The following is a 27,353-nucleotide window of genomic DNA, read 5'->3' as shown; positions in this document are numbered from 1 at the left end:
GTTATACTCACTATAGTCTACCAAATGTGTATTAAGGACAGGACTGCATCTGAAAATAGTCCCCAACAAAAGCACAATTTGCTCTTGTTTGAGTAGTGTTTGCACAAAACTACAGTTCCCAACTTTTTTAGGGAATTACCTATCCTTTTTAAAATTTGAGACTATATATTTGTGCCCCAATTTTAGAGCTTTTCATCTTCAATAGCTAACAAACGGGCTGATGAGTGCCACAGACGAGGTAGGACAGTTGAAAAGTGAGAGACAGGCTAACACCTGTTAGTTTTGGTATTTTCATGGTACAAGAAGAAGAATACAGTATAACACCAGCTTTATCTTTTATATGGAGATTACAAATATAAAGAGTGTAACACACATTCAAAAAATTACCAGCAATGTTTGTGTCCTGATAAAGACAACAACATAGTTGGAGGAAATGTAATCTTTGGCTCCTCTTTCCTCATTGTATTTGAATCAGGACACCTGTGTGTCATTGCTTATTGACTAAACCATTGTTGACAGTATTTTAAAAGACACAGGCTGTTAGCTGTTAGGCTGTGGTCCTAAATATGTGGCTTTGGAGTTGATGCCACCATTTTTACTCCAGAAAATTAATCTTTTAAATCTGATCGAACCCATCAGCTACAAGAAGAAACATTTTTTCACCTTTATGAAAAGCAGAGCAGAGTGATCCCTCTGTATTTCTTTTTTCCTCTCTCAGATGAGCTCCTCTGTTTGTTTTAGGGATGTTGGCCTGCCAGTACGTCACTGTGTTGTATGCAAGCTTACCATTTATGGTAGAGCTAAATCCCAGGATGTGGAATGTGCCGCTCCCAAAAGTTGAATTCCTGCCAGGGGATCGCTGCTCAAAGTGGAAAGAAAAAGCTCCGGGCAGGCTGACTCAATGAAACACGTCCTTTCTTGTGGGGTTTACAAACCAAGATACATCCTTAACAGGCCTCAAGGCATGTCAGTGATGTCATCTTTGAGACTGTTAGTTTTAAACTAAAGCCCTTACAATGCTGAAGATCAAATCAAGTTAAAAGTACAGATGTTACTCATTGTTAAGGCTGTGAAAACACATCTGTCAACATCAGACTAATGGTATTCTTTCCCATCTGACATACTTATGAACATACTGTTGCTCCATAGGTCTCACAGGGCAGCCACAAATGACTCTACCATAATTATTTACATAAACTGCCTGCCAGTACAGAAGTTATCCTCTTACATTTATCACTAGCCTATCTCACCCCTGTAGCTTTCATTACTATAACTGACCAGGGTGTAACTGAAATGATCTATAACAAAAAATGTTCAGTAACTTTTGTCATCAGATAACAATCTGCAGTTCACCAATCCAGAGACTCCACAGCTCCACTTTGGCTCACATTAATTTGCATCCGCTCATGATTACGCAGTCACAGAGGACATGTCTTTAAATGGTTACATGCAAAGATAACTTGTATATAAAACTTTATATTTCTGCAAGACTTTACTCAACTGATGAACTCACAGCTCCAACTCTGCTGTTAGATAAAAATAAACACAAGTAATACACCAAATGGTTTAAATGGTTTATTAAATATTGCATAATACCGAAGTCACAGCAGTGTATAGTATCTTTATTTTAATATTGTCAATGTAACAGCACTGCAAATTGAAGCAAACAAACCAAACCTGTTGCAGGTTGTGTGTCTCATCAAACTAATTCATTCTCATGATTATTAATTATTAAGTCGAAGCATCGTGTCACACTTTAGGTACTTGTACAGTAACTGACAAGTTCTCAGTAAATGTTCTCCCATCACAGAGACTAGGACTATGGGAAAACCAGGGTTACATTAAATATGTCATGGATACATTTCAGTGATACTCAAAAACAATTAATGAAAATGAGGCACAATTTTTGCATCTAACATAAGGCATTATGATCCTCACAAATGGCAGCGTAATGTTCGTATGCGTCAAACTTTCCTGTGCTCTGTAACGCTCCACTCTGTGCTTTGCCAAAAAATCCTTCAGGTAAATAAACTGCTGCAAGTGACCGAGAGCTCAATCTGACACCCTCATCACTTGCAGTCTATTTTTTTATTTTACATATTTACAATCCTTCTTGTGCCATGCTGCTCAACAGTCTGCATGTTCATTCAATGATGAAAATTCAGACATTTTTTACATATTGTGTACACTGTGCCACATTCATATATTCATACATTCATACATCCTGTGATGTTTTATGGAGCACAATATCACAGAAACAGTCGATAGTGAGTTGTGTTTTGACTATATGAGTGATTGTGCTGTTTTTTTTTTTTTGTTAAAGTTCGTCAGTGTGTTTTAGCTGGAGCACACCTCTCTATGAACTCCTGTTGTTCTGTCAGGGGGAAAAAAAAGCCTACAGGTCAACAGACTCCCAACCAATCAGCACATTCATGAGGAGCTGGAGTTACACAGGAACAAAAATGTTTAGCCAGCAGTGGAGGGAAAAACATGCTTTTGTGGTGTCACAAAATACCTGAACTTTATATCAGTGCTATACAGGCAAACTCATAATGCAGTTATATTGTATTAGTGTTTTATCTCGCTGAGAAAACAGTCCCTCGCTGATGATGTCGGAGGTGATCTGGGCAGGAAGAAACACCTCATGTTGAGGAGGATGAAGTGCTGATTGCTACTAGATTTTGTCAAATTAATGTACTTTACGTTACCAAACTTAGACGGTACAGCTTCGAACCATGTTCCAATCAATGTTTATCATCACTGCACGGCTGTAGCTAACACATTCAGATGCAAGACACAAAGATAAACATACACTTTTTTAGATCTAGTGAATGTTACTGTTTTATCTTTCAATACTTCACATTGTGTTGTGTGCGCTCAGGCAATCACAAACAGTTATACTAAAAGGCAGGTGCACTGATAGTCTGGCAACGTGTGATTAGAAATGTGTGGATTGGGAAAAGAACTTCAGCTACTTTAAGTAACACATAGTTCACTACGGCAGCCCTCCTGGTACAAACTAAATTTAATTTTAAATACTTTTTTAGCAATTGCCCTACAAACTGCTGCTCCGAGCAGGCCACGGCAAGTACTAAGAATTATTTGCAAGTACTATTTGACGGCTCTGTCGAGGATTGATGAGCACATCGCAGCGGTTGATGACGACGAGGAATTTGATGAAAACACAAGGAAGGAAAACAATAGCTATCATCTTTCTATCTGTGCGTGTAGGGGATCCATTCTGACATGCGGTGTCTGTTACAGGATCTGATGGTTCAGGAGATGTGGGAGCTCTGTACTCGCAGGAAGACCGCTTTGATGCTTTGATAGCAGAATTCAAAGCAGTCTTCCATCAGGGAGCTATTGAAGCTCAAAGACCAGACTGTTAACCCTGTCATCACTTCTGTTTTACATAAGCTGAAGGTGCAAATACTGAGGCGTTGGCTAGTGTTTCATGCTCTCATTTGATTTGTCAGTTTCTTATTGACTCTACAGTGCATGCTGTACTAATGCTAACCTCATGATGTGAATCATTCTGCTAACTGTTGTAAACGTTGTAGTCATTACATATGAAAATATGTAGCCATATTTGGAAGGCCTCTTGAAGTTCTCTGTACACATTTACATGGCTAGAACATACAATCCTGTCAGTAAGGGTATGGTTAAAATCTCAATATGCTTCTAAAAATCTTCACAATTATTTTCTAAGACACCTTGTTGGCTTTCACTTCAAAGATTAAATTGCTTTTTGTGTCATCAATGATTACTCTTCGATTATCTTGTTAGATGGGATCTCCCTAAATGACCAAACAGGAAGTTAAGTGCTACCACGCCTGTCCTGTGGTTGCGCTGGAGCGAGGTGTTTACCACCAGCTACCTTACAGGCGACAGCCTCCGGCAAACATAATTTACTTCTATTTTGACAGAAGAGGTATAAAAGGACAAATAAATAGTTTCTGAAAATATAGGATGTGCATTATTTACACGGTTTCGCTTCACTTTTATCAGACGTGCAACACAGTCCACGTGTCCTGCATTTGTGTTTAACATGTTGACGGAGAAAAAGAGAAGCTAACAGCACACTTCAATATTTTAGTTTCTCTAGTCATGCACATGACTGTGTAATAACTGTTGTATAACAACCTTTGGATAGAAAATGAAGGCAATACTGACCCGGTGTTGAAAGCTTTTGAGTTGTGAAAGCTGTGATGTTTTTCAAAAGTAGCCAATAATGACTATATGGTAATTTAAAAGAATGTAAATGTGAATTCCATAAAAGAAAAGAAAAACGGGTATGTCAGACCAGTTTTTCCTAAGGGCCTTAATACATAAGGCTTTAAGTATTTAAACTCTGGTGGGATTTGAATTTAAGTCATTTTCTTGAATTTAAACTAAGGAGTCCAAACATGAATTACCACATTAAATATCATACATGTACAGTTTCTTGATTGAAACACTGAGGGTTTTTTTTTTTTTTTAGAAGTCTAAGGAAATCAAAACGTCTTCAATTCATAAGTTGTATGGTTTGCATCATACCTAGCTACTCATGATAAACACCTCTGGTCCTGAAAGGTAGCTCATGACAAACAGCTCCAACCTCACATCACATAAAAATACATTCTGACCCCCCCAAAGTCCAGTTCAGGTAATAAGATCCACTCCTTGATCCATACACTGCTCTGCTGCTGCCCTCCACACTGAGGTGCTACGTAAACACTTGTGTACTGTAAATTACATGGACAGAATGGAAGCTATCATCTGTACAATAAAAGCTACTTTGTGGTAGGTTTTTCACAGAGAAAATTCCACTTGTGGAGACGGACGAATTCTGCCAAGAAGTGTGTAAGATGTGGTCAAGGTATACACCATACTGAGGTTTGGGGCAGTGAGCCATCAGCCGTCTCTGTCTTCTCCTCGTGCAGTTTGACATACCTCAGACCGAACCGATCACTTTCCCAGACAAAATGGATTCGCCTGGCTAAATGACTACTCTAACCAACAGCCATGCGCGATAGTTATGACTTCCCAAGCTTGACAGGCAACCATGTGTTACAGCAAGATTAGATATCTTTACAGTTTCACCTCCTTCACGTAATTCCCCGGGAAAGTCCCAAACTGTTTTGTCCTCCTTGAGGTACCTGAAGCGGAAGAGAAACAGACACATATATCAAGGAAATGAAAGTAAAACCACTCTTTCACAGATTAAAGGCTGAAATAACCTTCTTCTTCTTTTAGCACAAAAATAACACACTTGAACTATATTTAAATTCAGTGTGAGGTCTAAAGCATTTACGTTTAACTCAATCCTCTGCTGTCATTCTTCAGTAACCCTGTAAGGAAGGATGTGACACACTTCTACTTCTCCTGAAGCCCTGAGCATGCACATTTCACGTGTGCAGGCCTTTCCTGTCATTCTGCAGAAACCCTATATGGATGAATGTGACACAGTAAGTGTCATCTCTGAGGAATCTATTCCAAGTCCTGTGGCACATACCAACAAACCAGCCATCATCGCACTTCTCCATGACGCTGACAAGATCTCCCTCCTGCAGCTCCAGCTCATCGTCGTTCTGCGGCACGTAACTGTACAGAGCCTGGAAACTGGAGCAGGATACGAAGATAAATTGGTAAACGTGAAATTAAAACACAGGTCATCCACATGTGCGACAAGGAGGTCTTACTCACATTCCGCAGTTGAGACGGCTCGGCTCCGGGCTGCTGCTGTGGGACTGGGGTTGCTGGGAAATGATGAGAGATTGTTTACTGGGGTGGGGGTGCAGTCTATGAACAGAGTCATGAGGGTGGTGGGACAGGGTGCTGCAGTACCTCACCGAGGTCTCAGCTATATTCAAGATCTCATTACATACTGCCTCCTAGTAGTAGAAGTAGTAGTGGGTGAGGTCGTCACAGAAAGACAGACAGCGGCCCCACCGAGAGTCCCGGGAGAGGCCGAGGTGAAGTTGAGGTGGGAGGTGAGAAGTTAAGAGAGGGAAGGGTGGGGGGGGCGGAGGCGAGACAGGAAGGTAGGTCCAGTGAGTAGCGAGGAAGAAAAGGAAGTGATCCGTTAAAAGTCGGGAGGAAAAAGCAGAGGAGACGTTGGTGGAGCCCAGGAGGGAAGGCATGGAAAGTCAAGACACCAGAGTGAGTGCATGTACAGGAAACATGAAATATTAATTTTTTTTTTCAGGATAATATTCAGTATGAACATGCAGTATTAAAAGGAATGAAAGGATAGTTTTTTAATATCACACAAGTAGAAAACATAATGGGAGTTAAAGATGAGTTTGAAGGTGATGAGTTAAAAAGTTAAACAGCTGATGAAGTTATGTTCGGTTTAATCTCTGAAAAACAAACTAGATGCTACACATTCAATTTGAAAATCTTCCCTGGAGACAAATGGAAACTATGACCTTACCGCAAATGAGTTAACATTGTTGTTATCCTGGATGTCAAACAGCATCACAGGGCTTCTGGAGGTCCGTCCATGATGGTCAATCTCATTCCTCACAAGCTGCAAAACAGAAATATCACATCAGCTGGGAAATAAAAAAAAAAAAAAAAAGCTGTACTCTGGAGATGGCACCACATCTTGTATCCACCTGCTGTCACTATTCATCATACTTCAGTCACAGTCTGAAGGTAGAAATTTAAACCTCGCCACAGCTTTTGAAACAGGAGCCAACATGTGAAATCTATAAATACTCACTAATAAATATGCCACTATCCTAAATAAACTTCCAACCTCTAGTGGCATCCAAGTTATCACACCTCTGAACTTAACAACAACAACATGCAACCATATGCTCAGTTTTATGAAGACTCAGTAATGTGAGCTCTCGAATCAATCCTGTAAATGCCAGCACAATAGCTCCTCTTACAGACAGCGGGGACATCTGAAACAGTCTACATCAACACTGTAAAACATTTGCGTGTTAGTAGCGCACACACAACAACATGCAGACTTGCAACCTTGAGCGGTGTGACCAGGTTTAACCTTTTTCTTTTGTCTTTACTAAACCAGCAGATTCATCTCTCCATACGGCTAAAGTCAACTCCAGGTGAAATCTACAAGTTAGTCTTCCACACACAAATGTCAGCTTCAATGACCCATTTTAGGGAATCACACTGTGGCCATAAAGCCCATGTTCCAGAGTGAGCCTGAGATGCAACACGGCACACCATGCAGAAGATACCTCTGCAGGGCTATTTCGCCAGCTGCCCGGGGCTGCGCGGCCACCGCCCCTGTCCCCCTCTGCGCCTTCCCCCTCTGTCAACTCCTTCTCCCCCCTCAGCCAGCCCTCCAGCACCGGCCCACCACAGGGGCTCATGCTGCGTGATAGACGTGAGGAGGGAGGGGAGAGCAGGAAGTCCTCCCCCTGAGGTGGGGTGAACGTAAGGAAGGGAGTGGTGGAGTTGGGCCTGGGTGGGTACGGTGGGGGCAGAGGGGAGGCAGATGGTGAGGCCATGGGGGAGATGCAGTATGGGCTGCCGGTGATGGGAGGCACGGGGCTGGCAGAGTAAGGCGGGGGCAGGTACTCGCCGCAGCGGTAGGACACTGTGGGCAGCGGTGGCAGGGGAGGGGTGGGGGCGGCAGGAGGGCTTCCGCCTCCCACAGTCAGGGAGATCCACTCAGAGGAGATGGCGTGGACCTCGGGGGACACAGAGCGGCGGGGGGAGCGAGGGAGGGGCAGAGGGGAGGTGGTCAGGCGATTACGGTACAGCTTTTTAGAGCAACAGGACCGTGGGAGGAGGATGTAGATGGAGGCAGAGAGAAGAAGAGGGGATGAGAGGAAGAAAAGGAAATGAAAGATGAGACAAATTCACTAGAAAAAGAAATCAAAATTAAATGGTGGGTGTCAAGGTGAACACAGAAGAGACAAAACTTCAGAGGATTTCTGGGAGACCACAAAAATTCAGAGATGTAGTGGATCAGCCTAATACTAGTTTCAGCCTCCACTTCATCAATAAATGTTTCTTCTGGGTCCTTACCTGAGGAGACGCATTGGTGCTGCGCTGTGGGGACTGGCTGACAGGAGGGTCGGGATACTCCAACCCGTTTTTGACACGGGGCCGTCTGTTCACTTCTACATAGGTGACGGGGAAGATGCCTTGGCGGTTGGTGCCTGAGATTTTGCCTTCATACCAGTTCTCATCAACTCTACGAATCAGCGTAATCCTTTCTCCCTGCACACATTCATTAGGTTCAGAAGATCATTTGTAAATATTATTAAATGTTCATTCTTTGGATAAATGAAGCATAAAAGAATCTCTATTCATATTAATACAATTGTAATGATTAATCCCTTTTTCTCACCTTTCTGAAGGACATTTCCACCACTGTGTCCCCGGTGAAGTTGAAGCGGGCAATAGCGTCTCCATATTCCAGCACCTGCACTGGGACACTTTTCTTTGGCTGGGCTTTCTCTGTGGGGGGAAGGAGCTGCACAAGAAGACACAAAACAAAACTCAGTGAGAAAACAAGCTGAATCACATTGTGAGTTGCACGAGAATCCAGTCTTCAGAATTGCAATTAGGAATGAAATATAGTAACTATTTCTATGAGTCACTGTTCTGAAAATGTGAATTTTAATAAAAAAATTAACTTTTCAAGAAGTGTGAGACATGGAGGGAAGAGAGAGCCCACGTACCTCAACATAACTTCTGGGGAAAATGCCAACTCTTCCATGATGCTCTCCTTCGTACCAGTTCTGATCCACCTGTCGGATGATGTACACGATGTCTCCCTTCTGAAACGGTAATTCCCTAAAAGATGTTGCAGAAAGATTAGTTACTTACATGAAATGACAGGAATAATATTTTACAGTATGAGAATTAAGTAAGTGTGACTTCATGCATACCTGTGTCTACCACCACTACCTGGCTAATCTGCCTGGAGTATCAGATGGATGGGATTTATTCACATTTTGGAATACATGTATTATTACTACTAATGCTAAACAGTGATCCTGTGATTGTCAGATTTTCTGCCACTGCTTCATTTACTTCAGTAATGTCTACTCTGCCCATATGTAAATCTATATGTGGTGGATATAATACAACAATATGAAAAGAAAAAGTTAAATATAATGCTATTGCCCTGCAAGAAATATCACCTGTTGTGAAACTTGTAAAGTTTGGTTTTAGCTGATGCTGTGTCAGAGCGATGTTCATTCTGCTCAATGGGACTTTTTGAGGCTGTAGGTTCTGATATTGTATACACACATACTAATTACTTCTACTTACTTTAGAGTTTCTGCTCTGAAGTCGAAGCGTGCCATAGCTGGAGTTCTCTGTGTAGATAAAAAAAAAAAGACTGTCAAAAGAAAAAGTTTTTTTTTTTCCAAAAGACTAAATACTCTTTTATATGCCCACCCTTCTCACTTTTTGGTTACTGTACTCTATACTTTTATTTGTTATGAACATAAATCTGCCTGACTTGTCTTTTCAGTGCCCCCTCTGTGCATAAATATTTTAGCAACGACAGGAATGACACGCTTGTGACTGTGTTATTGTCCTCTGGAGCAAACTGAGTTAGAAGCTACTGTGGGTTATTTACTGTAAGACTGGCCTGCCAAGAGATCAGGCACACCTTGGTAAACACAACAAGGGTGCAGTTAATGATATAAATATCTGACCACTGATCTATTGCAGATATGTAGCTGGTCAACATTACAGTGTGCACTGTGGAAGTGAAGTCTGGAAGCCATTTGGAAATATTCAGTGATAAACTCAACAATACATATTTTGCCTTCTATCGCTGTTCTCACCCTTTGAATTTTTGACCTGGAGGAGAAAGCCATCTGTGTCTGAAGAAATCCTGCTGACAAGCCCATCACCCCCCCACGCAGGCTGACTCACACACAAACTGACAAAGCAGCTGCTGTCTTTTTCCTGCTTACAGAAGGATAAGACACAGCCCTTTATTGTACCTCTACGCCTGATTTCCTTTTCTCTGAGTTATCTGTGATGTTGAGCAGGTCTCCAAAGCGCTCGTTAGTGATGAACTGGTGGTGTGTCGGGACAATGCCCGTGTGTCGCCTCGATGCTGTGTCAGCCTCTTCCTGTTCCCGCTTCAGCCGCCGCTGCTCCTCCAAGATTTTCTGCCAGGGAAACAGACTAAACTGTTTGTCCCACCAGATATGGGTCTCCTCTACTCTTTTATTCATGTGACACCTTCTTTGTTATGTAAAATGTAAGATTTCCTCATTCATAACACAGCTGTCTTCACTAAAACATTGTCAGTGAGGTGTAATTTATGAAAGCTTGGCTTAGATTTAGAGGAAATTCACCTCTTTGTCTCCATGACGCCTCCTCAACACTTCATCCTGGCTCTCCCCATGCGCTGGGGATGAGTCTGTAACAGAAACATAAAGTGGATTACACTGTGAAACATTTTCACAGTCGACCTCAGAGGCAAACCCAATTAAAGAACAAAACTTTTCAAACATAAGATGATGATATTGCAGTCAACTCCTTAATTCCAATGAACAGAATAATAAAATATACAATAATTACAATCACGCATGCTTTAAACAAACAATGTAATCTCTGCAGCACTAAAACAAAAAGCACACACACATCAAAAAAGCCAAATGTATTCCTGCATGCACATAGGAATGAACACAGAATGATCCAATGTGTGTTCATGAAAAAAAAACAAATGAATACAGGAAACAAAATATGCCATCTACTGTGTCTTAGCAACAAAAAAAAAAAAACATGAAATCATGGTTTTACTGATGTTGATCGACCAACCAGCATCCATTATTTTACTGAAGTTTCACCTTATTAGCTAGAAAGCTTCATTACTAAATTTGCTCGCCATGTCACCATAGATGTTTCACTCTGTATCCCGGCGAGGGCCACAAGAAACAACTATTCATGTTTTGGCTCTGTGTACAAGTTGTACACGAACCAAGTACCTGCTGTTACATAAAAAAATCAAATCAGGACACATCCTGTCTGACTAAGAAAAACCTTCATAATGTGAGAATGAAAGATGTCAGATGTGAACAGTCCCCGAAAAACAGAAAAAAACAAAACAAATACAGATATGGTGAGACATCAGTTTGAGAGAGGGTATGCAATGTTGTATCATAAACATTACAGATTAATGCTGGAATTGTTGTTTTTTTGGGCTGGATGTTTTAATTTTAAGTATTTTTATAAAACTAAAACCATAAAAAATGGTTTATATTGATATTTTTTGACATGAATGATACTAATTTTTGTATCAATGTAATGCTTATGCAGACTTTAGCACTCTACGCTTGCATACAACTCAAATCTGATGTCACCAGAAGATATATACATTACCAAAAGCTGCCTGAACCTCCTACAGTCACTGAAGTGTTTAGATGGGTTTGTGGGACCATACTCATTCACAGTGAAATGGAAGAGCACCAAACACCACACTCAGAATGAGATGGAGGCCTCCCTGTCACTTTGTAAACACACCACACAGACTAGAGATGGAGGGTGGCGGCGTTGCTTTGTGGAGAAAAGGGACACAAGGTGAAGATAGAGTCGAGATAAATGAGTGACCACACAAGGAGAGAGGAGGGTGACAGTGGTGAAGGGATGGAGATAGCCACCTCTGCGGTGAGCTGCCAGCGGCTGCAGTAGGTTCCCGTTGGCGTCGAAGCCCTGCCCGTTATTCAGGTGGTCAGTGTTGCCTCCCTCCCCGTTACTCAGCCTCTCCAGGACCTCCAGGGAGGACAGACGCTGAGGGATCAGAGGTCTGAGCTCAGGGGACATGCTGCAGGGCCTCTGGTTGCTCGTTGTCACCTTGGTGGCTAACAGGGTCCTCCGGGCTTGGTGGGACTGCAGGTTCTTCCGTAACCTGAAGGGAGCAGGGCCCATAAGGAAGAGGTTCCCAGGCAGTGTGGTCCTCTTCTCCGCAGGTGGCGGCTTCTCCTGCTGCGCCGTGGCCTGCTGCCGCTCGTGCCTGAGAATGGTGGTGAAGCGGGTGTAGGAGGCTGGGCAGGAACCTTTGCATTTACTGGGTTTGAGGTGGAGGTGATGGTTCAGGTGGTGCAGGAGGTGGTGGTGGTGGTGGTTGTGTTGTGGAGGGGATGCTGTGAGCAGTGTTAAGGGACTCTTGGATCCACTGACAGCTGGGTGGATCAGTTCTGGAGAATTGTTCCTGAAGATCTGTTCGACCTCCGCCTCAGTGGCAGAGGGGGACACAGTCCTGACATTGTGTCTGTCCTCTGAGGAGTAGAGGGCCTCCTCCACAGTATCACTGCCTGGTGACAAGGTCTCCTCCCCGGTGCGCCTGCCCTCTGCCTCCATTGGGGAGCAGGCATCCGTCTGGGTGGCGTCAGCTACCAAAAGGGACTCCGCTGACACTGCAGACGCCATGTAGAGGTGGGCGGGGCTGTGGCTGTGGCTGTGGCTGGAGTGCAGGGTGGGCAGGGAGGAGGAGCGGCTGGGCGCTGAGCTGGATTGTTGGATGATCATTTCAAACTCGCTGACCCGTGACGACACGGCGTCCCGTGGAATGTTACCCCCGTCATCAGCCTCTGACCTTTCAGCACCGTCGCCCTTTGCCCTCTCAAAAAGAGAGGCCAGGCTGCGGACGCTGCCGTTGGGGCTGCAGCCAGCCGAGCTGGGCCGCTGGATGTGATGCATGGTCCTGTACAGGCTCGAAAACTCAGATGTGCTCCTCCTAATTGCAGGGGAAACATTCCTGAGGCCGTCTGCACACTCAGTGCCCCAGCTGGACTTGGAGTCTGAATGCTGTCCACTCTCCCTCTCCTCGGCTCCAACACAGTCTGGATCACATGTCCCTGTATACAGATCCTCACAGCTGTGGGCCTTTGGGTGCCTCACAGGTTTAGTCCTGCTTTCCTGGCTGTCACCACTGGGCGGCAGCAGCTTGGGCTTGAATTTAGAGGGCAGGATTTGGGGTATGCAGGCTTTGGCAGCAGATAGAGGCTTCTTACTTTTACACTGGTTACCTATTGCATTACTGGCAAGAACTGATCGACTATTTACAGAGGAGCAGGGTGAAATTATATAGCCATTCCCACCTTTATAATCCACTGGCAAGCATGCAGGACAACAGAATAAACAACATATTAGATTACAATGGTCACAGGTTCACACACATACACACTAAAACAGAGTCAGGCACATTTCTAAAGTAAAGACTAAGTTCCATTAAAAGTGGATGAGAAGGGGAATCAGGCTTGATGCTGTGTACATCAAGTAATAGATGACTGTTAAACTAACAGCATGGTACTGCAGTGTAGCATGAAGAACTTTGTTAAAACGGAACAAGGGGAAATCTACAATCTAACAGATTCCTGTATAATCAATCACTGTAAACCGCAACATAAACAGTGAAACAAAGTATTAAAAGAGCAATATGCCATGAAATGTTATGTGATGTTGGAGGTCACGTAGGAATTCTTAACACTGACTGCAGTATCAAAACATTTTAAAAACAAAGAGAAAAAACCCAACCTATTCACATCTTTTCTTCTTTTCATGTTAGAGCAAAAATGTTCTCCCACATGACAGCTGCATGGCCCGCTTCAACCTCCCACATTCATTCTTCTCCTCTACTTTTAGCAATTAGACTGGAGGCTGCAGTGATAAATGGCCTGTGGCACAGCTGTTAATACACTGCTCCCTTACATGGTTGTAAATAAAAAAAATGTATCCTGAGTCAGGATACATTTTTGTATCCTGGTAAAATATGACTGTCAAAACCCTTTGAGAAAACTCATGTCATTTCCTGGCTGTAGTGGGAGCTCATGATAGCGCTACAGATGGAGCCGGGAAATGACATAACACTTTCACATGCTGAGAGACACTTCTGCAGCATGAGTGACCCATCTGTCACAATTATATCTACCAGACAAACACACACCGAGGAAGTAAACTTGATATTACTATATCAATGGCATGTGGGAAGTGAAGAGTTATCATTCTGGCCACTAAAAAGTCCTCAAGGAGGCTCAGTTCTTTAAAACACAAAGATTAATAGAGATATTTTTTTATTTTATGAGCGCATGACAGAAACACATGACGAAGTCTTTGCTTTCTAGCACTCAGTTATTTCTTTGGGGTTGTCTACACTTTACCTTGTGCCTGATGAACAGTAACAGACTCTAATGAACAAGGTGGTGCCTCTGGCTGGAGGCTAATGAAGGAGCGTGCTAGTCAGTTGACCAGAGTGCCAAATCCATTTACTGCATGGGTCTCCAGTTCAACTGAGTAAAAGCTGAAACATCTTGATATATATTTGTTCCAAGACCTCTGAAATGAATCAGTGAGTTAGTCCTCTTTTAAATTATTCATATTTAGTTTTTAGATAAGATGTTGTGGAAGTATACCAAACTTAAACTCTCAGTGGAAAGTTACTTCTCTGGTGTGTCTTTCCAGATGTCATGTAATGACATGCATTGGGTCATACTGTCCCTGAGCCTGATCTGTCCCTTCCTTTCTCTTCCTTACATCTCCTCTCCTCTCCTCCCCCAGCGTTTCTCTCCCTGGCCATGTGCGCAGGCATTCCAGCCCCTGACCTCACACTGACAGCTGACTTCCTCATGCCTGCCCACCCTCTGTGTCCCTCCTGTTTATCTCACCCCTGTCCAGCCGGGTTGTGAAGAGCACAGCTCTGTTTATCTCGCTCGTCCCTCCTCATCCATCCCCTCCCTGGCGCTGGAACGCTCTGGAGTCTTGCCCTAAGCCTGCCTAGCGACTGGCGGCTCACAACTGGAGCAAGAGGGGGAAAATCCCCAAGGTTAGCTTCCATCGAGTTAGAGAGACAACCTTGCTCTCTTGATGAGTTTTCCAATGCAGATGGCCAGCACACGTTTGATGAAAACATCCATGGCATCAATAATAAATCAAAAGCTGCCAGGGGAATGAATGCTGCGAGGTGATTGGCCAATGCTGTGACGTCTGGGAGCAAAGAAAATGTGTGGATTCCAACAGAAAGGTAAACGGAAACACATGTATCCCTGTCTGACACTTCCAACGGTCCAACATCAGTGTCTGTAACTCATTGATTCTGTCTCAGCAGGAACAGCCTTTAAATGGTCTACCATCTAGCCCCCCGTACACATACATAAACACACACCTGACATTTTACTGGCCACATGTGTGAAGTAGTTAGTATCCTACCTTTAGAGGAGGAGGAGCTGCCATGGCGCTTGTTTAGGGCCCGTAGACCTTGTAAGGGAATGTCGCCGCCCTCTAGGACACTCTTGTAAACATGGCGGTCACAGTCTGGAGCCGCAGGCTCGCTTGTGGATGATCCTCCGTCCTTCTCCACCTCGCTGTGTCCAGACTTGCTCGAGGAGCTAGACAGTGGTGGGAAGAACGCAGACAGCTAATTAAACACAGTCTAATTTATACGAGGGAATTGTGTAACATATTTTTTATGATAGACAGAGGCATACAAATTGGTTAATGAGCTGTCATATGGTTCTTATTTAGTATATCTTGAGGTAATTCCTGCCTTTGCAGACTTGTGGGAGACAAAATAATCAGACAGAAAAACCAAACTTGAGAAAGTGCAGAATTTGGAGGCTGATGTTGAGGGAAGGCATTCGCTACCACACATATCTTGGCATTCCAGAGAGGCCAACAGGACAGATTTCTATAAATATTCTCTGAACATTCCCACATGGTGCATCAGCCCCTGCATTGCACCTGTAAAACTCTCAGGTTTACTCTCTTTCACATGCCGCTCATGTGTTATGCTGTTCCTCTATTTGTACAGACAAACATGGTCGTTAAACTGACAGAGACTCCAGTGTCATCTAGGGGAAACAAACAAGAAGAAAAAGAAAAGAAAAGCCATACAAACACATTTCTCCAGCATTAGGAGAAAGTCTAATGTATTTTCCAAAATGTGTTTTACATTTGCTGTGTTGCCAAACCACTTCTACAAGCTTGCACATATGTATGGATACATTACTCTCCTTGTTCACTACCTCAACAAGAAGCTCTTTCATAGCTCTTAGAAAAAAAACATGTGAACTGCTGACTGCAGAGAGCCATTAAAACCATGTTGGTTCTAGGTTACTTTCCAAGATTCACATAAATGCTATAGAGGAAATAAATGCTCTGCATGCAGGAAATCTACAGTGCAGGAGCAATGCAAGATTTAACACAATCTTACTCAACAGAGTAAGTTGCTTGAGTGAGAGCCAGTGACTCCACCTGGTGCAGGTTAACTGTAATGTTATCTGTTTATCAGTAATGAGGAGGAGTTACTTTAGATGCAAGTGTGAATATTGAATGCACTGATTACTACTACTGACTTATGATGACAGCTTTTATTGTGAGGCTATACAAACGATTTATGATTATTGATAACAGTTTTTCAGCCAACTGCTAACAATACCCACTTGCTATATTAGCTTTGTAGCATATTTCTAGAAGAATAACTATCATGCACACACAATGGCTGTCTAATGGCAGCCCCAAAAACACATAAAATTACTTAGAGGTTCATTCATTCATCTGATCAACCTTAACAGGCACATATGGTTTTGCATTTTACGATCAAATATTATCTTTACAGCAAAGTTCTTGAAAATGTCTCCAATTTCAAACAGTCTCCAAAGCTCCCTGCCCTAAACATATGTTCCTTTGAAGGAAGTCTGTTTGTGACTTGAGGTTTCCTTTGAAAAGTTTGTGAGGCTGCGCTTCCACCAAGCTTCTCTCAGCCCTACATCAAGTGTCTCTTCCCTTTAAAATCAACAACAAATCAATGGACAAAAAAGTTGGATTAGAGACCCCTTTTCAAATAGTTGGCCATGATGACATAATGATTGTAGCAGATGGAAAGTTCTGAGGAGAAATGGAGGGAGAAGTTTATTTTCCCTGGACCGTAGCACGAGACAGTCACCGTGGCTCAGTCTTAAATTCCTTACATTTTATTACACAAACAAAAATAGAAGGTGTCAATCTAATCAGACAACAACAAAAGAGATCAAGGGCTTGCTGAGCTTTGTTTAAATATCGGCTAGCATCCTCTTTCATAATCCGGTTGCTGTTCATAGTGCTGTACACACACCCATTCAGAAGGAGATAACGGTTTTTAAGTTATGCAGCAGCTGGGCAGCTATCGTCAGAGTTCCCTCTATCCCAGTGACAACCAGGTTGCTGTCTTTAAATAAATCACCACATAGCAGCCATGTCTCCACACTACAACCCCCCACCCCCCTGAAAAAACACCATGAAACACAGACAGAGGACACACTGTTCTGGTAGCTTTTTGCCTTATTAACAGGATCTCCTCAGGAAGCAGGAGTCCCCCCGCTGTAGGCGGGCAAGCTCTGCAGGGTGGAGAAATCTCACACTGACATTTATCCCCATAACATGCCCTAAATAATCACCGACATGATGGAAGGAGGAAGCAAGATTTAAAGCACAAGTATTCATAAAAGAAGGAGAAGCATGGACTTACTACTGCTGCAGGTCGGAGGCTGTTTCCAGGGGGCTGAAAGAGGGGGCACTCTGCAACAAACCAAACAAAGAAGTCATTGATAGATCCACAGGAAGGTCTCCTCCAGCTAGAACAGAAACAGGAGCATTAGCTGTGGCAAGATTCTCTCTGCTTTTCCTCTCTGTCGTTCACTCGCTGCTCTGGGTTTCTGTCTCCAGCACCCGGGGTTCTTAGCGTCTATGAACTGGGCTTGGCATGGAGGAGTAAGCGTGTGTTTTGGCCTGCATGCAAGTTGGAGAAAACAAGCGGCAGTGAGGAGAGTGGAGGGGAGGGGAGGGGGGCAGTGGGCGGGTGGGTGTGCATCGGTCAGGGGGCGCCCATGTGGGGAGGGGGCTGTCACAGGCTCAGCCAATGGGCTGCTGTCTCCCAGTGAAGCCGTCTCTTTTGTCTGGTATTGAGTCACTCTCATTACCACTGGACCAGACCGGGGGACAATTAACCAGCTGGTGGTGCAGGCAGGCCGAATTACACACACACACACACACACACACACACACACACACGCACATACACACACATACACGCACGCACGCACACACACATTTGACACTATCTCACACACTTACAGAGTCAAAAGGAGACACGAATGCTTGCTGACAAAGTAAAGAACACAGTAAAACATAGTCATATTGTGGAAAAGATAAAAATAACAATGTTAGAGAAAAAAAGAGCAAAAACATAAAGACAGGAAGAAATAAATAGTGAGCACAGAGTGAATGAAGAAATGTTATGAGACTATACCAGTATATGTAGTTGTTATTTTGGAACAGATATTATCTCCATAACACAGGGGTGGCCATTCAGTGTGATAGCACCAGCCCATGAGCATTTTGAATGGTTTAGAGGCAACTAATTTTAGCCCACTGTTTCTGTTGCTTTCCTCTTTTCGGACGTCACAGCAGGTAAAAATAACAGACGTGACACGGGCACTATGAATAAGAGCACAAGTGTTGTTTGCAAATACGATTGCACAATCCCCATCCCAGCCAGCCTGGCCCTGCCGTTAATACCACATCCACTTCCCCGCGGTGCGGCCAAGCCTCCGATTCCCACACCGATGACCAGACAAGGAGCATTCTCAACAGCTCATTTGCCACAACATGCCTTTCCACTTAGTTGCCAGGGCAGGATGATCATTAATAACCCTTCAGAATAAATGCCGATCTTTAAAAGAACAGAACATCAGTCTGGCAGGTCTATATTCTGATCTATTTATAAAGCCAAATGTTCCATGTTGACTCGGAGAACATGCCAGTGTCATTGAATAATCTGCGGCTCTTCCTTGCGCCGCCACGTCTTCTATCCCCCTTGAATCTCATCTCCAACAGGGGGAGAAGATAGTGTCCTCTGACACCCCTGGGTAATTGGGCTTACACACACAGCATCAATGGAAAGTAAACAGGAAACAAGCATGGACGGCTTATCTGGAGTAAAGGAATGGAATCTTAATCTGGTTATTTACAAGATGCCTGATTAGTGTCAGTTTATGTGAACTTTTCTTGATATGAAAGGGTAAAACTATTTCAAACTAATCCCGTAGTGATATCACTGAAAAACTTCACATTATGCTGAGATAGTTGCACAACTTATCATCCAGTAGAGAGCGAGAAAGAGAGACGCTGACACTGGTTTGACTTATCAGATAAAGACACACGCGAGGGATGAAAGTGCTGGCTTAAAGCAGTAACAGCGTGAAATGTCTAAAGCTGTATATGGACATGAATGAAGGCCTTGGTGAGTCAGTGGAACACCGATGACAACGTTTATGCAGAATTTCATGTGCGTGTTTCCTAACAGGTGTCCCCGGGCTACTCAGAGGCCGGGCTCCTGTATGCCGCTTTCATATTCAAAATAGCGATCATGAGTAGGTCATGGTAACATGAATCTCATTCTTTCCAGCACCTTATTTGTGTTGACATGTTCTCATGAAAACAAACAGCTCCCCCAGTGTGAAGGGCCTGTTATAGCCACGCGCCCCTCATCTCATCTACGCTAAATGCTTAAAGGTAAAGGTTAAGTGTATAACAGAGGTTAAATATGAAAGCACAATGAGCTGGCGGGCTTACGGAGTTGCCTCCTTTAGAATATGTCAGGTGGTTGGGGTGGGGGGGTGGAGAGGCTCCGTGTAACTCGGCGCTGAGACAGTGTGGCAGCAGCCCCCTCGTCAGCATATGCTCGACAGATGGAGTCACTCTGGCGGTTGTAGGGGGCCAAAATGCTCTTCCTGACCATAGTTATGTGTGGAATCCCAGCTCCAGATAGCCATGTATATCGATGAGCCTCTGTTTGACCGTAACTGTCACTGTATGTGTTTCCTGACTCCTCCTGGGACTAGGGCTTGTTAATATTAATCACGAGGACCATTACTGTGATTATATACAGGTGTCACTCTTATTCAGCTGCTATTAGGTGACTAGAAGTGCTATTGTACTAGTACTATTTACTATTTGTAAATGAGTGATGATGATTTGACTGGAAAGGATATAGAAGAAGAAAAAACATTGCAGTCTTATAGGATTATTCAATGTATTACTTCCAGTAAGCCTGCCAACTGACTAATTAGCAGTGTGAAATCATAAGAAGACAGTTATCAGATGAACTTTCAGTACTGTCAAGAAGCTTCCTTTTATTATACTACTACTTCATTAGGAGAAATGGTTCTCCACAGCACTTTGATGGTTATTAATAAGAACAAGAACTCAGTGGAGCAGAGCCAGAGGGGCCAGCTCTTCATTTAACCCCCGAGCAGTCGTTTTTTGCAGACTTCCAACCATATCTTCCCTTCAGTAATACCGAGTGTGAACTGATATGTCAATCAAACTCCAATGAGCCAGTGTGTCTGGCCGAGCCTTAAGGTCAAATGCTGCACATACCAGGTGCAGCTTTAGAAGTGACTTTGACATTAAACAGGAGCCAGTCATCAAACCGAGCTCATCTGGCAACCATCCAGGCAGAAAGTCGGTCGCCTCCACCGCTAAACCTCCTCCACATATACACTAACCTGAATCGGCTATCAGTGGGAACAGGAGACTCTACCCCTGCGTCTGGCTGATGCTCGGACATGACCTCATGTCGTAGTCAGCGGTGCCACCTCATATTATCCAGGGTGTGGTGGCGTGGCCCTCACTGACAGAGAGCGAGGAGCAGTAACATCTGTTTGTGGGCAGCCAGTGCCATGCTTGTCTGGTGCCAACAAAGGCCCGAGGCATGGATCTGTCATGACACTGTATACCTAACTTCAACTGCTTCAACATGCCTGCACCCCTTTGGATATTTTGGTAAATATACAGATAGCAGACAGGCGGCAATTATTATTTCAAGGGCCTGGGATTATCCTGGAGTCTAATGCTTGCGTGGACTGCAGCCTCTCCAAGTGAAGAGTGACTTCTGGATGAATCAGCCAGTTCAGGCCTCCGGCTTATGACATGCATTCTAGTTGGCGGGGTGCACCTCAAAATGAACACAACAAAGTATCCCTCTTAGCTGTTGAGTTAACGACATGGAAGAACCGGGATGTTGCCACGTTTGGCAAGAGATTGCAATGTGTTACGTGATGAACTCATAACAGCCCTGTGATAATTTAATTGGTCCTTTATTATGAGCACTTGTGTTACTACCAGAGTATAATAAAATCTCCAAATCAATAATCAGTGTATTAAATAATAATTATCTAAATTACATAAGGGTAACCATAGTGGTAAGTGGTAAGACAGTTTTCTGTTGCCAGCACCTGAGCTGATTTTGCTAACTCAGCTACACAGATACATACAAACTGCTGGGAGACACTTTTGAAGAGGGCAAAAATAGATCTCAGTCGACTATTTTCGACTCTATTGGGAACAAATTTGTTTTTAAATTGTATGAGGTGATGATGCGGAATGGCAGCAGCTATATCAAGTAGGTTGAAAAAAGTTTGCTGCAAAAAGAATTGCTAATACACAATCTGAAAAAAAGAAGAAAAATCAAGAAAAACAGAGATAATAATGAAAAATAAGGATGTATAAAAACTGATCAGTAGTCTGTCTCATTAAGCCAAGTTGAAACAAAGTTTCCTCTAATGCATAAGTCCTTTTTATGTGGAAATTAAAAAGGAAATTGTTCAAGATGATATTGCAAAGTGACAGTGGGAGTAGAATTGGAGTAGTCCTTATAGACAGACACTGTTTGTTTAGTCATTATTTAAACATAGATGTTATCACATGCAATAAAATACAATATACTGTCACTTTGAAGACAGCAACCACTTACCGCTTTGTCAAACTCCATCTCTGAAAAGAATTTATACCAAGGCTCATTCTCTAAATCTACATCCTCCGGACTTACATCCTGAGTCTAGGGGCATGGCAACAAGAAGAGGAGGAGAAAGACAAAGAGAAGACAGTTCAGACAGCACAGCATATACACACCAAGGTAATGACCCTATCAGACATTGTTGATTTAGCAAATGTTTCTATCCCTATAACTAATGATTTCATTACGATTGGTAAGTTTAGGGATAGGTTCATTATTTCAAGCCTATCTTATGACATTTTGGGAAATACACTTGTTTGCTTTCTTGCCAAGAGTTAGATGAGAAGATTGATACCACTCTCATGTTTGTATGGAGTCAACAGCCAAACAGCTTAGCTTAGCACAAAGACTGGATACAGGGGGAAATAGCAAGCCTGTCCAAAGGAAACAAAATTTGGCCAGCAACATTCACTTCCGGGAGTCTTGTTGTCATTGTGAGATTGCCAAGGTACTAGCGGAGACTCAAGGAAGTCACCGCACCAGGTCAAGAAATAGTTCAGCATATAAGCCCTTGCAAAACCACAACTTGTCATTTTTACACTTCAGTTTTTGAATAGATGAAACTAACTAGTTATGATGTGTTAATTAGTTGGCTATAGAGTAACTGGTAGGCGGATTTTGTTAGCATTTCACAGAGCCGGGCTGGCTGTTTCCCTCTGTTTCCAGTCTTTGCAGTCTTTTAGCTACATATTGACCGTACAGACATGAGATTGGTATCAATCTTCTCATCTAACTCTCTGCAAGAAAGTGAATAAGCATATTTCCCAAAATGTTGAACTATTACTCACACACCCATATGTACAATAAATGAGTTATTGGTTGCTGTTATTGTTTGTCTGGTCCATACTGTTACACCCCTCCTCAAGAGAATACTAAAAAGACTGTAACTTTGTAAGATACTCACTTGATTTAAGTAACTTAGCACCAGCTAAACTTTTTAAATGCATTTTTCCATCTCTTACATATATTTTCTTGTCCAGAATGGACAGAAGAAACAATTATAGGGACCGATAACTTCTTTAATGTACACATGGGCATGTGAGTACTGTATGTGTTGTGAGCCTTCCTTCAAGCAAGTCAATTACCCAGAAAATGTTGCTATTTAATGTGATCCATATATTGATAGTTTTCATTTTATTCTATCCAATCAACAGACAAACAGACCAACAGAACATGCAAACACTTTTTTTAGGATGTAATATAATCATCTGTAAGATATATTTTTTGAAGGCCTCAAGATAAAGTACCACCATAACTTTTAGCCTCACAGAGTATGAAGAATGAACTTGATGATGACCAGCTACAGCACCAAGGACACTGACCTCTGCTCACTGAGCTTGTAATTGAAAAACAAGACAGTCCATTATTTAACAGTGGGCCCGGGATGAACTGGAGCAGACTGATGAGTGCATTTGTTGCCACTGGGTATGGGCCAAATCCTGGCTAACAACCTGGCTACTAGCTTGACGTAGCTGAACATCAGACAAACAATAATTACATAATCAACACACTACTTAATCACAATAATGAACATCTCAGTGTCCTCTTTTATGTAAGAGGGAAATATAAAAGACCTCAAAATGCAAATTTAAAATAAAAAAAATTAAATGCAAATTCATGTGTTTTTCTTTTAAATATTACACTTTGGATCTAGGCAGCAGCTGACAATCATCACCTATATGTAATAAAGCTCATCCTAAAAAGACAGCCCTCAAGGACACTGAATAATGCCGCACCAGTGGATTCAGTACAATCTGTATAAGCTAGAGATGAAAGTAGGGAAGAGAGCATTACACTTCCTCTCAAGAAAACACACAAGATCCATGTTTTGTGTCTGTGCTGGGATCTTCTCACACCCAGCTGATTCAGCCCAATAACCTTAAATTGAAGACAGGAAGACAATGGCTATCCTTGTAAGTGATACTCCCCCTCTGCCAAGCAGGATCATCTGTCACCGCAACAGGACACCCTTTAGGAATGTGGTGCACATGGCGATTCAGGCTACACATACGTTGCCTTCGGAGCTGTTACTGAAGCTGCCACCCGGGAGCTTAGATACAGAGGTGGTTGGGGGTGGAGGGGTGGATGATGTGGTGGGTGGAGTGGGAGACAGCTCACACGACATGCACACAGAGAGGGAGACAGAGAGAGAGAGAGAGAGACAAGGCAAACAGGCAGGCGGCTAGCATACCGTTCTCTCCAGCTTCAGCACCGATGATTTCCCCGGCACGTACTCAAAGATGCTCTTGGGCTCGGCGCGGTACTTCCTGGTGTCTACCTTCTTATCCGGGGGCTCCCACTCGTTCCTGTGGAGAGGCGGGAGTAAGGGAGGGGTGGGGTGTGGGATGGATGAGAGCCAATCCTTATCAAGTAGTCTCCATGGCAACCAGCTTAGGCTAAAAAATTTTTTTTTCCCCATCTAAACATGACGTCCGCCTCATTATCCCTGCTCTCTCCCTCCCTCTTCCCTCTTTTCCTCTAATGATGATATGACAGAAAATCCAATTCATGGTCGAGCCAAATCGGTAATTTGATCAGATAAACAAGATTGGACCCAGTGACAGAAAACAGAACGCAGCATTTCCTGGGAGAATAACAGACAGCCAATGCCAGAATTACTCTTCAAACAAGAAACACCCAATCTAAAATCTTTTTTTATCCAGCACCTTTTCTTTAATGAAATTCCTTTTGAGCATCAAGAAAATCAAGCAGCATTTTTCAGAAGTGAACGAAGACGTGTTTAGGAAGTCACCCCCTCCATGCATAACTGCTGGGGAAGGAGGAAGGTCAGTCCTCGACATGTCATCAGCAGCTCTGTGAGGCAACAGTTTATCCTCCATCACCTGTCCTCCTTCATCACTCTATCACTCATTTCTCTGGGAGCAGATCAGCCTGTGTCAGTGCTGACGTGTGTATGTGTGTATGGAGGGGTGAGGACTAGTCACACTTCACGTAAAAACTGGAGGACACGGTAGTGGAAGCCACTGGGGACAAAATAATTTCATATTCACAAAGTCAGAAAGCAGGAGTATCTTTTCTGCTCTGTTGTGTGAACTGTCAAGTGACACTGTACTGCATGTAAATAAAGACCAATACAAACTGTTCTTTACAAGATACTTTTTCTGGGAGTGTGACATTAAAGTGGTACTGAGAGAACACTATTACATTACAACCAACTGGCTGTTAAAGAAATGGACAGAAATAGGGTTTCTATAGTCAGTTATATTGATGCTCGGTTACATAATTTTTCCATCTTTGAAGTATTCTGAGCTGTAAACAGTTCATTTCTTTACTAACAAACAAGAAAAGTACTGTGTTTTTGTGTTAAATATCAAAGTGAATGTCATTTAGTGTGTTACTGACCTTTTGGCAGAGGGTTTGAGGGAAGAGGACCGTGTTGGCACCGGCATCGTCTGGCCTCTTGAATCGACCTCGGCGTCACTTTTTGAGCGCGGTACTCCTTTGACTGAAAACAGGCACATAAATAACGATACCAACAGGATGATGCACAACTAACTGCATTAATATTCTCAAATGATATATATTATATTTCCGTTTCCCAAACTCACCATCTTCCAAGTAGCCAAAGGGGTTGGGACCGTCATCTTAAAGAAGAACAGAACACAATCAAAAGCATTTATTATCATTTTTATCTATCTATGATCTGTTTTTTTTTAAAAACTAATGCATACAGCACAATACTAAATAATTCAGAAGGCACTAAAAACACTCTTTTTCGGTGTTTCTCCTCCACCGCCTGACACGTTCCATTAGGCCAAGCATTACAGGCATACCAAACACAATCAAAGTGTGTCAAATCAAAAGCACTTTACAGGAAGCATTACTGAGCTAAAAAGGGATCCAAGAATCGATGAGCATCAAGGCTCATTGATTCTTGGCTTACAGCAGCTATGCATTAGCCACATTCAGTTGGACTTTTGTATAAACTATATTTTTTATGTTAGGTAAAATCAGTCACAATTGCACATGGACATAATCGTGTTGAGCTGGGACTGAGAAACAAGTCAAACAAAAGCTACAGTATGGCAGCTTTTTCTCTTAGGTGGCACTAATCTTACAATAGGACCAAAAATCATGACCCTAACCCAGACTTCTACCAACTACAACTAAAATCCAAAAGAAGCTTATTAGAAGCAGCACACAGCCCTGAAGGTTGTGCACAGCCTGAGAGGCTCAACTCAGGGCAGGAGCGTCGATAACCTCAGCGCAAAGGTCTGCAGCAGCACCTAGTGGCTACAACACTACACTACATCCCAGTAACAGAGGGTTAAAGAGATCATGCTCTATTGTCAGGTGACAACTCTATTACAATTAACATATATTAATAATCTAATATTGAAGATTCTAATATTAGATGGTTTCAGCAAAAGGAGAAAAGCCATGAATAAGTTGTTACATTTTAAGTAAAAGTAAAAGGACACTACAAGGCTTCGTGCATCATCCTTGCCAACATTTCATCAACAACGTAAAACAGTGCGTTAAGAAGAACTCTGTGTTTTGTATCTGTCAACCTGTTTAGAGTTAACCATGTTCAAAATTTTTAAATTTGCTTTTTTTTTTTTACCACATTAACTAGAAAGTACAGTATATTTTCATGCAATTGAAAAACTAGCATTTGGTGTTACTCAACTGTTAATAGCTTAAAATATGAGCCTTTTTTCACCCATGTTAAAAAAACTGAACTGATGTAAAGAAAGCACAGGAAAGCATTATTTCATATTTATTTGTTGCTCAGCAGGGTATATGTGTTGATGTTTGGTGGTGGGTACACCAGTTCATTAACTTCAAACAGTCTGCTGATCTTTAAAATTTCCTCAAAACAGCAAATCATCAGGAAATCATTACATCAGGAAATCTGCACGAAACTTGCAGTGTATTTAATACTTATGGAAACAGCTGCACTATGATATGGAATGGACATCAGAAAAAGATTTAAACGTTTAAATCCTTTCAAATACTTAGCACTTGCCACATGGTCAGGTAGAACAGAGTAAACACAGCTTAAGTATTTGAAAGGGCCCATGATGGCCGCAGATTAGTAAAGCCAACGAGAGCGGAGTTACTGCCTCCGGATACCTTTTGATTTCATCTGAATGTCATAGTTGTCAGGGAAAATGTAGGTGGGGCGGTAAGGGTTTTCCTCAATAGGTTCTGAGCACAGTGATGGAGAGACAGAGCACAACGTGACACAACATACTAACACATATAGAAACACAGACAGAGTGTGGACACCAACAGAGAAACTCGACTCGTACACATAAAGATCAGAAATGATGATGAACACTCTCTTACCAGGTATTCTGTGTATTTGTTTGAACATTGTCTTGTACCAGTCTTTGGACTTTTCAGTGTTCTGAAATTAAGATGTAAATAAATCAGAAATTATAATAGAAATATTTAAACTTTGTGATTATCAAGCAGAAGCAGTGATAATACAGTATGAATTTGTTTGATATAAATACTATACTACAAATACATCTTTCTCTCTACCCTCATTTACTGCAACATCAATGACTCATGTATCATATGAACCAAACACCCATTAAATATATGCATCTGTGAGTAGATC

At 42.6% G+C, this 27,353-nt stretch overlaps 1 protein-coding gene across 11 annotated transcripts in view; it reads right to left on the bottom strand.

Annotated features, from left to right (window-relative positions):
• Positions 1 to 1,562: 1,562 nt before the first annotated feature.
• LOC122997302 (sorbin and SH3 domain-containing protein 1) overlaps positions 1,563 to 27,353 on the bottom strand; it is a 40,693-nt gene continuing 14,902 nt past the window's right edge. For 6 of the 11 annotated variants that reach the window (XM_044373351.1, XM_044373359.1, XM_044373350.1 and 3 more), the window contains 19 exons: positions 27,077 to 27,137; positions 26,861 to 26,935; positions 25,333 to 25,368; positions 25,127 to 25,229; positions 23,955 to 24,069; positions 21,722 to 21,805; positions 17,435 to 17,484; positions 15,139 to 15,317; positions 10,290 to 10,354; positions 9,930 to 10,100; positions 9,244 to 9,290; positions 8,649 to 8,763; positions 8,315 to 8,440; positions 7,990 to 8,184; positions 7,194 to 7,721; positions 6,416 to 6,511; positions 5,686 to 5,873; positions 5,495 to 5,601; positions 1,563 to 5,138 (listed from right to left, as the gene is read on the bottom strand). In XM_044373351.1, the coding sequence (XP_044229286.1) occupies positions 5,071 to 5,138; positions 5,495 to 5,601; positions 5,686 to 5,873; positions 6,416 to 6,511; positions 7,194 to 7,721; positions 7,990 to 8,184; positions 8,315 to 8,440; positions 8,649 to 8,763; positions 9,244 to 9,290; positions 9,930 to 10,100; positions 10,290 to 10,354; positions 15,139 to 15,317; positions 17,435 to 17,484; positions 21,722 to 21,805; positions 23,955 to 24,069; positions 25,127 to 25,229; positions 25,333 to 25,368; positions 26,861 to 26,935; positions 27,077 to 27,137 (2,409 nt within the window). In that variant the 3' untranslated portion in view covers positions 1,563 to 5,070. The remainder of the gene's footprint in view (positions 5,139 to 5,494; positions 5,602 to 5,685; positions 5,874 to 6,415; positions 6,512 to 7,193; positions 7,722 to 7,989; positions 8,185 to 8,314; positions 8,441 to 8,648; positions 8,764 to 9,243; positions 9,291 to 9,929; positions 10,101 to 10,289; positions 10,355 to 15,138; positions 15,318 to 17,434; positions 17,485 to 21,721; positions 21,806 to 23,954; positions 24,070 to 25,126; positions 25,230 to 25,332; positions 25,369 to 26,860; positions 26,936 to 27,076; positions 27,138 to 27,353) is intronic. The other 5 variants (XM_044373356.1, XM_044373360.1, XM_044373354.1 and 2 more) reach the window with 5 other exon arrangements.

This window comes from Thunnus albacares, chromosome 14, assembly GCF_914725855.1.
Source record: "Thunnus albacares chromosome 14, fThuAlb1.1, whole genome shotgun sequence".
In the NCBI taxonomy this organism is placed as follows: Eukaryota; Metazoa; Chordata; class Actinopteri; order Scombriformes; family Scombridae; genus Thunnus; species Thunnus albacares.
Note: the sequence above shows the minus strand (reverse complement) of the source record. Positions and strands in the feature narration are given on the sequence as shown.